The sequence below is a fragment of the Rhincodon typus genome, chromosome 1, assembly GCF_021869965.1.
Source record: "Rhincodon typus isolate 14 chromosome 1, sRhiTyp1.1, whole genome shotgun sequence".
In the NCBI taxonomy this organism is placed as follows: Eukaryota; Metazoa; Chordata; class Chondrichthyes; order Orectolobiformes; family Rhincodontidae; genus Rhincodon; species Rhincodon typus.
In genome coordinates, this window is record NC_063332.1 from 33925686 (window position 1) to 33941232 (window position 15547).

The 15547-nt window shown below is 38.7% G+C and overlaps 1 protein-coding gene across 8 annotated transcripts in view; it reads right to left on the minus strand.

Moving 5' to 3' along the window:
- Positions 1-13424, minus strand: part of LOC109911130 (transcription factor 4) — a 551558-nt gene extending 538134 nt beyond the window's left edge. For 3 of the 8 annotated variants that reach the window (XM_048596033.1, XM_048596066.1, XM_048596026.1), the window contains exons 1-2: positions 10970-11071; positions 10124-10196 (exon numbers count right to left, since the gene is read on the minus strand). In XM_048596033.1, the coding sequence (XP_048451990.1) occupies positions 10124-10196; positions 10970-11071 (175 nt within the window). Of the gene's footprint in view, positions 1-10123; positions 10197-10267; positions 10322-10442; positions 10518-10969; positions 11072-12817; positions 12865-13340 lie in introns of those variants that run through there. The other 5 variants (XM_048596040.1, XM_048596047.1, XM_048596057.1 and 2 more) reach the window with 5 other exon arrangements.
- Positions 13425-15547: the final 2123 nt, after the last annotated feature.

A 15547-nucleotide genomic window follows, 5' to 3' on the forward strand; every position in this document is an offset into this window, starting at 1 on the left:
TGGTTTGAGCTGCCCACAACTGAAATTGAGAACCAAAGCTTCACCAATAAACAAATGAGTCTCTCCTACAGAAGATCTAATTAAAAGACACAAGTAACTGTTGGGCCAAAACTTTGGAGAATTTAGGTTACAATGCTCAAAAATGATGATTTTTCAGTGGCTAGACATGATTAGTAGTGCAGGTGCTCCTACAGTGCTGATAGTAAGAAGTTCCAAGATTTTCATGCAGTGAAGAAACAAATACACACACCCAGGTTAGGATGACACAATTGAGAGTCAATGGTATTTCACGTGTCTGCTGTCTTTATTCTTCTATGTGGTGGAGGCTACAGGTTTTGACAGTGCTATCATAGCCATGCAACGCAGACTGTACCTTGTACACACCATAAAAACAAAATATTGATGGGGGAAAAGAGTGGACATTTATGCTGGTGGTATAAAGTGTCAGTCATGCGGACTGCTTCCTCATGCATGGTTAACAGCTACTACAGCCACTGATATTAAAAATAACAAATAAAACAGCGTATTCCACAAAACAATCAACAGAATGTGGGGTAATATGATCCACACATGTGGCAAGGATCTTTGTCTGTCGGCATTGCAAATTCAGCCACGATTCAGGCAAGTCTTGCCCGCAGGAGCACAGATGCATAAGATTATCTCTTACAAGTCGATGACATTGAGGTAACAGAGTTATAAATCAAGTTTAGGCTTAGAATCTGACTGAAAAGGGAACATCACAGAGACAGATAAATACTGAAGTGTATTGAAAAGATAAAGGAAGCAGTATTTCAAACCAAAATCATTGCAACATAAATAAGGAAATATAGTTACAAACTATTAAAGGCTAGTTTAGGAACGTCAACGTGTCCTTCACCAAATAAAACTGTGACTAGTTCCTGAAATGTACTTTAAATAACTCGAATTATTACAGTGGCAACTAAAAGACCAGAGGGTTTCAATATCAGGAGAAGCCTAATGAACTGAACATCCCTCACCTGAATTTAGAAAGTAAACTTTAAATGAGCTACTTCAAATAGATAGATTGTAATAGCGTAAATTCAGATGTTTAGGGGTTTGAGTCCCATTCTAGAGACCAGAGAACTCCAGTGCTGGTCTAAAGGAATACTGCATAGAGGACCCACTTTTTGGGCAAAACATTAAGCCAAAGCTTCGTTTGCTCTGTAAGATGTAAAAGACCCCTCAGGGATAAAGTAATGTTGGGGAGTTGTCCCCACTGTTCTCACCAATATAATTCTTTCAACCAACATCATAAAAGTAGATAATCTCATCATGAAACTGGCTAACAGAAAATTGCTGTGTGTAAATTTGTTGTTACGTTTCCTACTATACAAAAGTGACTACACATCAAAATGTACTTCAGGAACAAAAACAGAAGTTGCTGGAAAAGCTCAGCAAGTCTGGCAGCATCCATGAAGAAAAGAAAGAATCAGAATTAACGTTTCGGGTCTGGTGACCCTTCCTCTGATGTTTTCTTCACAGATGCTGCCAGACCTCATGAGCTTTTCCACCAACTTCTGTTTTCATTCCTGATTTACAGCACCCGCAGTTCTTTCGGTTTTCAGAAAGTACCTCATTGGCTGTGAAACATAATGGAATGTGAAAAATAAAATATAAACTGAGGCTTTTTCCTTCCTTTACATTTTTGTAAAATATAATTACATTCATTCTCTCTATTTTGGGGAGGGAAGAGGAAAAAATGCTTCCAGTAGTAGCTCATTCTTATAATATTTCACAGTCAGGGTAGGAGAAATTAATCAACCAAATAACTATTTTGGAAATTTTACAAAGAAAATTGCCGGAGAACAGAAAGAGAAACAAAGGCACCCTCAATATCTCCAAACAACTTTTGGGTGGTGAAACATTAAAGTTCAATGTCTGATTACCATGGCTTCCATCAAAGTAAGATTATTGCACAGATTTAGAAGTCAAATACAATGAAGGTTTATCATGGAAATATTATCTTGTTTCTATATTACACATGAAAGAACTTGCATTTAATTTGAACCTTTCATGTCCTTTAGGACACCTCAAAACCAATGACTTACTTTTGAAATGTGGTTACTAATGTGACAGGGACATAGCAAACAGAGATAATACGTTTTAGTGGCGTTCTTTGAGAGATAATTGTCCAGGACACGCATGAGAAATTTTACTGTTGTTCTTTGAATACTATAGGATTTTGTTTTAAGGGTCCAAATTAGTAGGCATCCAAAAGCAAGCACCTTTTCAGTACTAGCCTGAAGAAGTGTTAACTGGATTTTATACACAATACCATAGAATGGGTCTCAAAACCACAACTTTACAATTCCAGACCAAAAGCAATGTCACTAAGCCACAGCTGACACAGAAACAAAAATTGCACTGTTTCTTGTTGCCAAAGTAAATCTTATTATTTACTTTAACAGAGAAATATGTATTAACACCTTTCTTTGGGATAGAGCAGGGAGTGGAGCCATTAAATTTCATATTTGATAGCATTAGCCAATCAAACTCCATAACAGCCCTTATAAACAGGAGTAACCGAACTTCTGATTCAAGGGCTACAAACAGCTTGCCAACCCTGGCAATCAAGTTATTGAAGTCCAATCCTATTTGTGATTAAATTTCTTATTTTCAGGTTTGTCTTGTTTGTGCTGGTTGGGTCTGGAAGGTCTGTCTTTAGAAGCTGCCATTCTTAGTGCATTGATCTTAGAATGCCAAGGTCCATTCATTTCAGTACTTGAACTATAGGCAAATTAATAGGATCATGAGTGTTATCTTAATGTGCAGCCCCCACAATAACATTCACATACATGAGGCAAGACAAAAACAGTGGTGAGGCAAGACAAAAAGAGTGGTAAGGCCCTGCATGAAGACCCAGTCAAGTCCTTGATCATTGTTTAGACAAAAAATATCAAAACAGTGTCACTAATAATACATGAATGATGCTGGCATATTTAAAGTCACAATTTGAAAACCTTCACTCCAAATATAAAGCATTGCCAAAAGTGTGGCTGCATGCACTAATGTTGTATGAACAACACATATCACAAGGGCATCAAGTTTGTACTTTATTCTGTGCGAAGACACAATTAACTGCAGGACTTCAAGGAAGGAAAACAAATCAGTCATGATTCCCACTATTTGTGTTTGTCCACTGATGCTGGATGGGACGTGTGACAACAGAATTTCAAATTTCAACATAAAAACAGGCAAGATATCATAAAATGGCCAGAACCGGTAGAACAAAATTTCCTGCATGAAACATTATCTTCAGGAGAGGGAAATAAATGGTTGGGAATAGAAGAAAAATATCATAACTTAAAAGGACTCTCTCTGTAATTAATAAATATGAGCTTCTTCCAATTTTTATTAGCTTTTCACTTGCCTCAATTTGTGCAACTCTAATGCTACTCAGGAAGCTTAATACCATTCAGGACAAAGCAGGCCACTTGATTAACACCCCGTCACCATCCACACAGAGTCGCAGCAGTGTATACCATTTACACAAAGCACTGCAGTAATTCACCAAGGATCTGCTGACAGCATCTTTCCAAACCACGACCTCTTACCATATAAAAGGACAAGGGTAGCAGACGCATGGGAACAGCACCCAACTGCAAGTTCCCCATTAAGCCACACGCCATCCTGACTTGGAAATATAATCGAGGCTATTGGGTCCAATATTGTGAAACTTGTCTCAAACAGCATTGTGGGTGCCCCTACACCACATGGCCTGACCAGCAATGCCCCATCTCATGAACAAATATTTTTAAAAATCCTTAAAAGAAAAAAAAACAAACATTCCTTTCATTACTTCGCAGCACTTGTAGTTTCAATATGAATAATTCTACTCAAAATGTAATACGTTTTCACCAGCACTGACAAGTATTTCCAGAAGATATTTACACCACCTAATTTAATAAGAACAAGCCTGCTGCTCATGTTGATCACTACATATTTTCCCTTAGATGTCTTTAAAAAGAGAATTTGATTTTCTATTTGTAAATTATATTAACAGTAATTCTTTTTTGCATTTCTCTCATTTCAAAATAAATATTTTGCACAACTAAAAACTATGTGGGGTTATTGCACATTTGGAAGGCTGGCTTGCATGCAATTCCAGCACCCTCTTTCCTCATTAATCCATGATTATTCCTGAAGGCCCGCAAACAATAGGCAAGGACAAGAAGAGCAGCCTCTTTGATGGGGTATGCTAGGCCAAACTGTAACTTTCAGAAAAGCAAAGGTTAAAGGAGAGGCAGAATTTATGAAACAAGAGAAAAAGACTCACATACACCAAAACATAGTGCTACTTCATCTTAAACATTACTATATACAGCTCTTTACCAGCTGAAAAGATCAAAGAAAACATCAAAGGATTTTTTTTTAAACCTCAAAAGCAAGTCAAATCCAATCCAAATGGTTTACACATCCTTACTGGAAGATAAAAGTTGCCAGTAAATGTGCAAAAAGCTAGTGTTAGAATAAGAGCGACTCCTTTAAAAAAAGACACCAGACTCAAGCAACACAACTAACCGATGAAAAGCCAGGCTTAAAAAAAAATCAGCATACGTTACAAAGCAAGATGCACTGTTTCTTTCAACATAATTGCGAAGGATATCAAAAATCAACTGTGAAAACATTATGCAAAAGACACAGAAAATATACAAATATTACATAAAACCACAATTGAACTAATATAACTGCCCTCCAACCCAAGAAGGGCAACTATGATAGTTCAACAAGTCTTGATTCTCTGCTGTTTGCAAGTATTATTTTTCAAATTACATTGTATTGGCAGCTATTAAATAATTTCTTTGACCAGCAATTAAAAATTCTCTAACATTAGACGTCTGTTCATATGCCAAATCCTTACTAGAAAGAACAAGTAGCATACATGCCATCTCTGTGAAAAACAGAATTAGGCATTTTAGCTACATAATTGTGCCCAAGGAGCCACCTTTTACGTAACAAAAGGCAGCACTTTTTAAATGGTCAATGGTAAAGACAATGCAAAGCTGTAAAACAAAATTAGCCATATTAATAATACTGCCTTGGTGCAAAGTTCTGTTGCAGGTAATGAAAAGCAAGTAAGTGGTTGTTTATATATTTGTATTTTGTTTTTCAGAAACAATAGAATGCAAAAGGAAAAAATAACAGCTATCCCACTATTCCAATCATAGCAGCACAGAATGCCAATCAATTACTTGTGGTCATCGAAAGAGGTAAGCATAATTTCTCAAAGGCTAGCTCAACACAATCAGCATATTGATTCCTTTAAACATTTCTGATCTTATTCAGAAAGAAGGAAGACAGCAAGTAGGCCATTCCCCTAAATTGTGAACTTAAAAAAGGTAGGCTGTTATTTTTCCCCTACAGCCTACCATATTCAGTGTAAACAATGAACGCATTATCTCAGTCTGAAGTATGACAAGCAACCATTGTGTTCCATCGGTCAATCCAAAAATTCATATTAACAACAAGGCCAAAGTAATAGATGCAGCTTCTAGATATCAGCTGTTCTTCAGATCAGTTTGGTTTTGCTTATCTAAGCCCAATGTCTTTCCTACCAAAATTCACTAATTCAAACCGAGCAATAATCCAACGCAGAAAAATACTGACAGATAATTGCCACGTTCAAGCCACTAACAACTTCATGATAGCTCTTGGTTCTAACTGTATTTAACCAGAATTTTCAATTTTAATAAGCATTCCTTATTTCTTTTAAAAATTGGAAATACAAGTCTTGAGCCACAACTAAATGACATCGATTTCAACTCAGAGTTTCTAAAGGCAGTTTCAAGTGCTTCCTATACCTTGTTCCTCCAAACCTCAATACTGTAGAATTGTCAACATAGACTATGTTAAGTCCACTAATTCTGATGTGTCAACGTAAAACATTACAACAAAGCCTCCTTACTTGGACAAAAGAGGTTACGTTTCCAAGAGAGGAAGGAAAAAACAGACATGATTAATGGTATTCCTCATATTAGGGGTTAGCCAAAAAGCTGTCAGGCGACCTTTTTCATCAGCCAAACGACAGAATGGCACAACTGAAGACAAGTTCCAAGATCAAACAAATCAGTGTGGGTAGACTTCTCCTCTATACACACAAAGGTTTTCAAAACTGCGATAAGGTTTTGATTCTGGCATTTTTCACAATATGATGGACATAACAGTGTACGTTTATTTCATTTAAAAATGTTTGGTTATTTCACTTGCAAATAATATGCTAAGACATCTAAATTATGTAGGGACACCAGAACTTTATAATAAACTCAAACTGCATAAAGATTAAAAGAGCTTGAAAATCAAGACAACATATGCAAAAAAAAATTAGGAGGTACTTTATTTGCAATGAAATTGGAATGTTGAACCAGCCAGGTCAAATTCTGTTGCAAGAATCTTTTGAAACACAAGATTAAGACACTTTGGGCTACCCGTGCAGTTTTACATTATTGCTCATACAAATGTTACGTGTGGCCTGCCAAATCTGCCAGCCTGACTTTTACATTTACAGTGCACAATCAGAGAAGGAACTAGAGAGCCATCTTGCTCCTGGTAATTACTCAATTTAACCCTCAATTTTATAGTGGCAGGCAGGCATCTACACTTTTAAGGATAAAAACAAATTAATTTACAAAAAATAAGATCATCCACATAAAAAGAAACAAATTCATTCAGATTAACAATATTCAGTATGAGCTTGCAACTAATTTTAGTCACCCTCACAGATATTCCATAACTAAGTTATTGAAAAAGATGCAAGAAACAACTCCCCCCACCCCCCCAACAATTGTATTCAATGCTGTAGCTTTTCATTATTGTATAACTAGCCATACCTATACATTATAAAGATGATGTGACAAGTAGTGAAGAACATTGTAATGGGGGTATTTCATTTAGAAAATATTATGACACTTCCTGAAAATCGATAAATACAACTAACAGGCAGACTGCGGTTCAAAAAGAAAATAACTAATGTTCTGAAATAAAATAAATGCTGTGCTTCCTACTGAGAGAAGATATGTCTAGTCATACTCAGAAACAGACTACCTATTACAACAATAAACTAACAATATTTCCAAACACTTAGAAGTAATACAAAATTTGATTGAAATCCATTACATTTATTAGTTCTAATTAATACATTATCAGTTTGTTTACAAATTTTCATTAGACATTTAACTACCCCATGTTTGCAAATCAAAATCAATGATCTTTTTACACAATAGCATTACGATCCCAGTTCTAATTTAATATTTCACTTGCAGCTTTCAAAAGAATGCAACAAATTCCAGTTTAGACCCATTTAAGCCATATTACAAATCTAAAAATATCAACCTACACGGTTTAATAATACACACGGGTAACAACTATCTTCGCATCTGTTCCTGTTGATTTCAGACAACCAAACAAAAATAAAAACAAAGATACATTTCTACAAATCATTCAGTTAATAGGAATCGCCGTCAGCGCCCTTCCAACCGGGAAAGGGCAAGTGTAAGGGAATGGCTGCCAAGGAAAAGACTGAAAATTCAATTTAGTTAAAAAATCTCAATTATTAAGGAATCAAAGTTGCAGGAAAATATCACCAAAAGGCACATAAACGCAATTTTAAAAAGTTTTGTTTTTCTGCCACTTTCGCAGGGTTATTATGGATTACTATTTAAAAATAACTTTTTATATATTTCTAAGAAATAGCTGAAAATTTACCACAGCAAGAAATTGATGCCACCTGAAACACAATTGTGGCCAGAGTAATAAATATTCCATTAACTTTAAAACAGGAATTCACATGGTATGATACTCAGAGCTTAAAAAGCCACTCAATAATGTCTTCTTAGAATTGCAACTTTTTTTTGAAAATACGAAAATCATGAGGACAGAAAAATGCCTCATTTATACAAATTGCACAATTGATACCTCACATGTAAATGAATTTAATGTGAAAAATAAAATGTTATTTTTATTTCACCTGTCTGAGAAAACCATATATCTATGAAAGAACATACACCTGTCCTAACCAGAGAAAACTACCTGCTCTACACTGGCCTCATTACTTTGTAGTTTTTTTGAAAAACACTAAAAGTAGCGCAATCAGGGAAAAAATAAGTTTCAAGTCGCAACTATTTATGCGTGCTAAGTATTGTGGGGTGAATGGAGGGAGGGGTGGCAGGGGAGAACAAAACAGCATGAGTGATACATAAACCTGTTCACTTCTCAATTGTCTCCACACCAGAAAAATTAAAAGTTTAAGATTTAAAGATTTAAAAATTAACAAAAGGCTAACAAATGATTGGAGTCTCAGATACCATTTATAAATTGCTTATATTAGATGTAGCACCTTAATAAATCACCAAAACTATACCAAGATGCACTGAGTACAAAATTCTCCATGGCAGTCACAATACACACATCACCATACAATTCAAAGCAAAATTTATCCTGAATGAAAATGAACTCTGAAAAAGCAACTGTCTGAATTGCATATGGATACTAATTAATCTATTTCCAAAGATTCTAACTGAATTCAGAACTTTTTCCAGAGCAAAAAAAATTTGACAGGAAAATATCTGCAGAAATTCAGATACGGGTCTCTTTTCATTTTCACATGAATTGTAATACAGACTTGCACTATAATTTTACTCTTTTTTAAAAGGTGATACAATTCATTAAGATGGAAAATGATGCTGTGTTCAGATGCTTTTGCACAAACTTTGAATATAAATGCAATACAGCTATAGTTAAATTTTAATTTAATGCACATTTCTAAAATAATTGCTGGCAACTGTTAGAAATTGTGCCCCTTCTAAAAGCACGTACAATTCCTACAGTGCAAATTAAAATGGGAGGAAAAGAGGGTCAAAAACCTTTGCATTTCCTATTACCATCAGAACAAAATCAGTCACTACATTACCTATAAAATATTAATGCATCTCAAATGGCTGCATGATTCATTCTTTAAGGCAGCTTCTAAATTTCCTCATATTTGAGTACCAAGTCATGTTTTTGTGAAGTATCTCCTTTACATATTAAAAAAAAACTGCATCTATATCAACCATAAAGGCTCTCCCATCTCAAAACTTGGAATATTGCTTTGTTAAAGCAATTTGTCTGGAACAGTTCCTCAAGGAGAAGCAAATGCTTCAGAAAACACAGTGTATCCCATAAACAAGTACACATTTTTCAATCAAAGAAATGAATGTATCCAGCAGCTATGTGTGTTTAAAAATAACTTGTGGTTAAAGGCAGTGTACTTATGTACTAAACCTCCATACTTTTAAAAGAAAACTCTGCCCTGTATAAAATTCTATGTTCTAGTCAATATTGATGACCTTCAATCAAATAAATGGAAAGAATCCCTCAATTTAAAAATCAGACCTATGCAGGTCTGTTTACTTCATTGTTGAAACAAATTTGCAGGTGTTCTTTGAATTTATACAAAACTTGACTGAAAAGTAGAGACCCCCCACCATTATCATTACAAAATACACCTAAATCCTCTTGGTTTCAGAGATTTAATGGTCTTAAGTTGTTTTGAATCAATCGCTCTAGCCCTGTAACAAATGACTTGAATCAACGGACTCGCACATCAAGTTACTTCAAAGCATCTACACACAAGTACCTGTAACAGACAGGTAGCCCTTCTATCGACTCCCAACTCCATATTCCACCACCACCCCTCTCCACCCCAACTAAATCAGACAGCATAAACGTTCAATGCTCATAAATAAGGCTGCAGTAAAAGTGCTGTTTATGGAAAAATCAGTCTAAACAGTCTTCAACAATAAATCAGCGTGTTTTTTTGTTTTAAAAAGTACCCTGTCGCTACACAATTGATCGCTTCTGGATTGTCTGCGAAATGAGACAAGTTCGACTCCTGTTAATGTTGTAACGAAACAACCTCAGTGATCATGGAAGCTATTCCGTTTACAAGTCAACTACTTCAACTGCTTTTACAAGACAGGTCAGAAAAGTGCTCCTAGGAAGGCAAGCTAAACGTGCTCGACTCGAATCGGTCCGGCTTCCTGCGAAAGAAAGTTCAAAACCTCCGGAATAAACAAAACAGAGCTGCTTTAGACACGAATAAACACCAAAGTAGTGATTTACATACTTGAGCCCCCGAAATGGCCACTTCCCAGGGAGGTTGGTCCATTCTTCCCACTACTCACCGGCGGTGAAAACATCTACAAAAACAAAATTAAAAAAGGGGGAAAAATGTTGTTAAATAAAAGTCACTGCTTGGTCAACAAATTACCTCCGATTCTCATCCCAGACTTTAAAAAGGCAGCATTTCCCTTTCTTACGCAACACAGTAGTGGCAACTCGTTTCCACTACTAGCAGTATAAGGTTCTTTTTTTTTAAAAAAATCCAAAATAAATTAAAAAGTCGATAAGAGAAGTTTCGCGGCACTTCTCCGCACGGATCTTACCATAAACACGCCTGCGCCCCTTTTTTTTTCACGACTATTGGATTTGATTACCGATTAACTCTTCCAGCCACTTATCTGCGAGCAGAAACGTTAAGGAGCGAGAAAAGCAGCGAAAAAAAGAAAAGGGTTGAAATCGCCACCGGCTATATTTCCGCCTGGCACTACTCTCCTGACCAAACTTCCGAAACCCATTTCTCAAAGAGGATATTCCTCCAGCAACCTCAGAAGTGCTCTATTTAAACGCGATCCTCGAAAACAATTGTTAACACATCAAGAGATTAGAACTCAGTGGAGTGTTATGTGACTTGTTTATTTTTTTGGGGGGGGGGGGTGGTTTGAAGGCTTCTTTTTCTCCCCTTATTGTGGATGGATTGCTAAAATACACAGAGCATTATGAAAGGCCAAGAGAAAACTCTTTAACTGGCAACGCTCCTGTCGACTAGCCCTGGCTGGACTTGAGATTTTTTTTTTGCCGTGCACTCACTCACTCGCCTTTCTTAGCACCTGCCATGAATGCATTCTCTTACCGCACTGAAATCCAGTAAATCGCTCAGCTCTTTGTCCGTCCCTAAGGCAGCCATTCGCTGTTGGTGATGCATTTTGACAAAATTACACAAGCCTAGAAACATGGAAAATCAGAAACGAATTCCCAAGTTTAATGTTTTATTTCTTTCGCACTCGATTTTAAACAATTCACCAGACTTCGAGTTGCAAAAACACACGAATGCACAAACGAACAACACGAAATCACTGTACTAGCGGCATCATTATGCAACAGGAGGTACTTAAAATGAATGAATCCGACATCGATTTCCCCCTCAAACTCCTAGGCTCCACATCTCTCGATACTAAAAGCAATTTGCTTCAAAACAAACACTCATCACGATGACCACACACATCTTTCTGATCATAAGAAACAAAACATGAGTGCTACATGTGCAAAAAAATCCCTACTCAACCAAAGAAAAAAGGCCTGATAAAAAATTTTCCCTAGTGGATAATTTGGATCTCTATTCAAGCGGGTACAATATCCAACTTTTAACGCAAAATAAACTTCGCAGATTTAACCTTTCTGCCCACAAATAAGACCATTCAACATGGACTAGTTCTCACCTAACCCAATAGCATCACAAACTTTCCCTGAAACAAGGTATGTTTTGGCATCTGCACTGCAAAAAAAAACCCACTATTTATTTTGTTGCGATTATCCAAATAAATGCATTTGATCAAAATGTGTAAAGTGACAAACTTTTGTGGGGTGGGGGTTAAGAGGACAAGGAGAAAGCAACACAGATTGCTCTTGCTAGCCAGCGTTTTTGTTTGTTTGTTTGTTTGATGTACATTTGTTTTTAATTTTTTTTCATAAAGGGGCAGAGAATGAATGAAACGAGGTTTTTCTTCCCCTCAATCTGAAAAGTTTCTGGAAGAGTGTCTACAGTTTCATTTTTGACGGGGGCTGAGTGGGGGTAGCAGGGGGAAGGGGTGGGGGAAAGAGAGAGGGGTAAAGAAAAAGAAATCAAAGAGTCTACAGGGAGAGATTGCTGTTCTCACTTTCAGCATCGTGACATTTTAACCAAAAAAAAGCCACAATGTATCCAATCTAGATCCGGGACACTGCTGACCTTTCGTAACCCTCCGTTACGCGGCGCTGTCTGTCTCGGAGACTGCCTGAGGGTCCTCACAACTTTCTCCTCTTCGCCCCCATTCCCCAACCCCCCCCCCCCCCCACTCTCCCCCTCCTCCGCCCCCCCCCCTCAACCATCCCCCTCTCCCCCCCCCCCCCCCCCCCTTTCGGGAACTTTCCCTCCCCCCCCACAACTTCCCCCCCCCCTGCACCCCCCCCCCCCCAACTCCGTGTCCTCGCCTCGCGGCGGCCGCCTGACTTTTTGATACAACAACAGGAACCTGAAGCTTCCCCCAGCCCCTCTCCCGTCTCAGACAACTTTGCAACTGTGTAGTTGGCAATTCCCAATAAAGCCAAAAATGGAAGCAGGATGTACTGACGGTGTTACTCAGTTCAAACAAATACAGAAACAAATGAAACGCGAATTGCTTTTTTTCCCCAAAAAAAAGAAAGGGGAGGTGGGAATGGGGTGTGTTTGTATGTGCGAGAGAAGGTAGGTAGAGTGGGTGGATGGGTAGGGGAGAGAGACAGAGAAAAATAAACTTTCTGGGCTTTGCAGATGACGAGATGGAGGGGAAAAGCCAAAGTCGATTTTGTTCCGAGAGGCGAGCAGCCAAACAACCTGCGCGCAAAGCTAGAGATTTACGAGCAAGAGGAACCACAACCTGAGCTAGATGGGAGTCAAAAAGAGATGCATTCAAAATACAAACCAGCAAATGTTTGAAATGCAAACTTGCAATTGAAATCTTACTTTTCCGCTCTTCGGATCGTTTGAAATGTAATGCTCTGGTTGCTATTATGTCCAATTGTAACACCCCCCCCACCCCCCCATGCACACGCACTCACACACAGAGAAAGTTACATTGCGATAAGAACGCGGGACACTATATAAAAGCTACAAAATAACATTGAGCAGGAACACAATGTTTCCAGTCTCGGCTCAGAAGCTACAAAGTTACTAATCAGACAAACGAAAGCGAAACACTGTTTCCCGGGGACACGAGGAGGCGGTTTCCCCACACGAACAGCCACCACTACCCTGTCCTCCCAATTGCACTGCAGCCACCAAGCAACGCTGATTGCATGGATCATTCGTTCGTTTCTGTTCAAGAGAAATAAGAGATTTAAACAACTCACTCACACACACACACATTCTCTCGCTCCCATTTTTGCTATTTCTGCCCTTTTTCTTTATTTCCCGCTTTCCCTACTTTTTATTCACTTTCTTCTATTCAAAGAATTTGCATCTTTTTTTTATTCTCACTCTCTCTTACCCGCTTAGACTCTGGTCTCATTATTATTTTTTTCCCCCCTTGGTGAAGTGGGTTTCTCAAGCGCTGCTCTACGTCTCCCCAATCCCCGCCCCCTTCGGCCGCCCATTGGACCAGGTGCATTGTGACGCCAGATTCCAAAAGGGGGCGGTGCTCCACTCCGTGCACGCGTATTGGAGGAGGCCGCTCTGTCAATCGCAGGTTCGGCGCCCTTACGGCACGTGTTTGTACACACGGAGTCCCAGCGATAGTGAGCGACGGGGTTGCACACAGGGCACAGGGTAATGCAAGCTGCATTGGCCCTGAGCACTGATGGGGTGCATTCCGTCAGTGCTGGTGGTAACGGCATTATGATCTGAAGAAGGGTCAGTTGCCTCGAAACGTTAACTGTTTCTTTCGCCACAAATGCTGCCAGACTTGCTGAGTTTCTCCAGCACATTCTGTTTGTCTTTGAGGGGCATTTACCTCATCGGTTTTTCAATTGGTGCTGTTTTCTCTGCAGTTGAAAGAGGTGTTTTATTTACAAAAAGCGAACCAAAAATGCTGGGGAGAGAAACAGTGTTATCGTTCCGAGTCCAATGTCGCAGAAGAAGTCATGCTGAATGCAAAAGTTAACTGTTTTTCTCTCTCCGCAGATGCTGCATTTTTCGGTTTGTAGATTTCCAACATCTGAAGTGTCTTGCTTTCTTAGAGTTTTTTGCAGCATGGAAAGAAAACCATTCAGCCCATCGTGTCCATGACTACGATCAACCGTCTATCTATTCCAATCCCATTATCCATTACTTGGCCCATTGTCCTGTATATTAAGGACTTTTCAAGTGCTCATGTGAATACTTCTTGAATGTCTTGAGGTTTTCCACCCTTCTAGGCAATGGGCTCCAGGTACCCTCTGAATGATTTTTCCCCTCAAATCCCCAATAAACTTCCTGCTTCTTCCCTTAAAACTCTTCCTCCAGGTTATTGACCCCTCCACTAAAGGCAAATGTTTCTTCCTATCTACCCTGTTTATGCCCTTCATAATATTGACACAGAGAAGACCACTTTTGTTTAAAATAATAAAGGAACTGGGCTTTAGTTGACATTCAACTTGAGCTTTGGGAGGCTGATTGAAGAAAAATTGAAGATTTTGTTCCCAAATTATAGAGGAGCTGTTCTGAAGTAGAATTTAAATGGTAGTTATGTTTCTTTTCCAACAGATGTTGCCAAATCTGTTAGGTTTGACCAGCACTTTCCGTTTTTATTTGTTATGGCATAAGTGATCGTCGATTGGATAGTACACAGAAAAAAACCTTGCAGTTAAACTATTTTGGGGGGCGGGGGGCCACAGAATATGACAAAGCCTATTACACCTAATGCAGTTCTTTTGAAACTATTTGCTGTAGTAATGTAAGAAACTGAGCAATCAATAAATTTGCATACAGTAATACAGGATTAGATAGACACAGCGACAAACCAGTTAATGAGGAGACCATCTGAGGTGTAATTGTTGGCCAGCTGAACAAGGAAAACTCCCTTGTTCATCTTTAAAACTGTGGAGTAGGATGTTTTGCATCCATGTGAGAGGCTAAATCAGATCCCACATAAATAACTCATGCAGCACTGCAATGAAATGCCATAACAGATTTTGTGTTCAACATTTTGGAGTGGACCTTGAGCCAACTATATTCTGACTCAGAGTCAGGCGATTCTCATAGAAACTTATAAAGTTAGTATTTAGTATTCATTTTTTGGAATGAGGGTGTCGCTGGCTGGCCAGTATTTATTGCCTGTCCCTAGTTTCCCTTGAGAAGGTGGTGGTGAGCTGCGATCTTGAGCCGCTGCAGTCCACCTGCTCTGGGTTGACCCACAATGCAATTAGGGAGGGATTTCCAGGATTTGTATCCGGCGACAGTGAAGGAACAGTGATATATTTCCAAGTCAGGATGGTGAGTGGCTTGGAGGTGAACTTGAAGGCAGTGGTGTTCCTATATATCTGCTGCCCTTGTCCTTCTAGATGGAAGTGGTTGTGTGTTTGGAAGGTGCTGTCTGAGGATCTTTGGTGAATTTCTGTAGTGCATCCTGTAGATAGTACACACTGCTGCTACTGAGCGTCGGTGGTGGAGGGAGTGGATGCTTGTGGATGTAGTGTCAATCAAGCGGGCTGCTTTGTCCTGGATGGTGTCAATCTTCTTGAGTTTTTGGGGCTGTACCCATTCAGGCAGGTGGGGAGT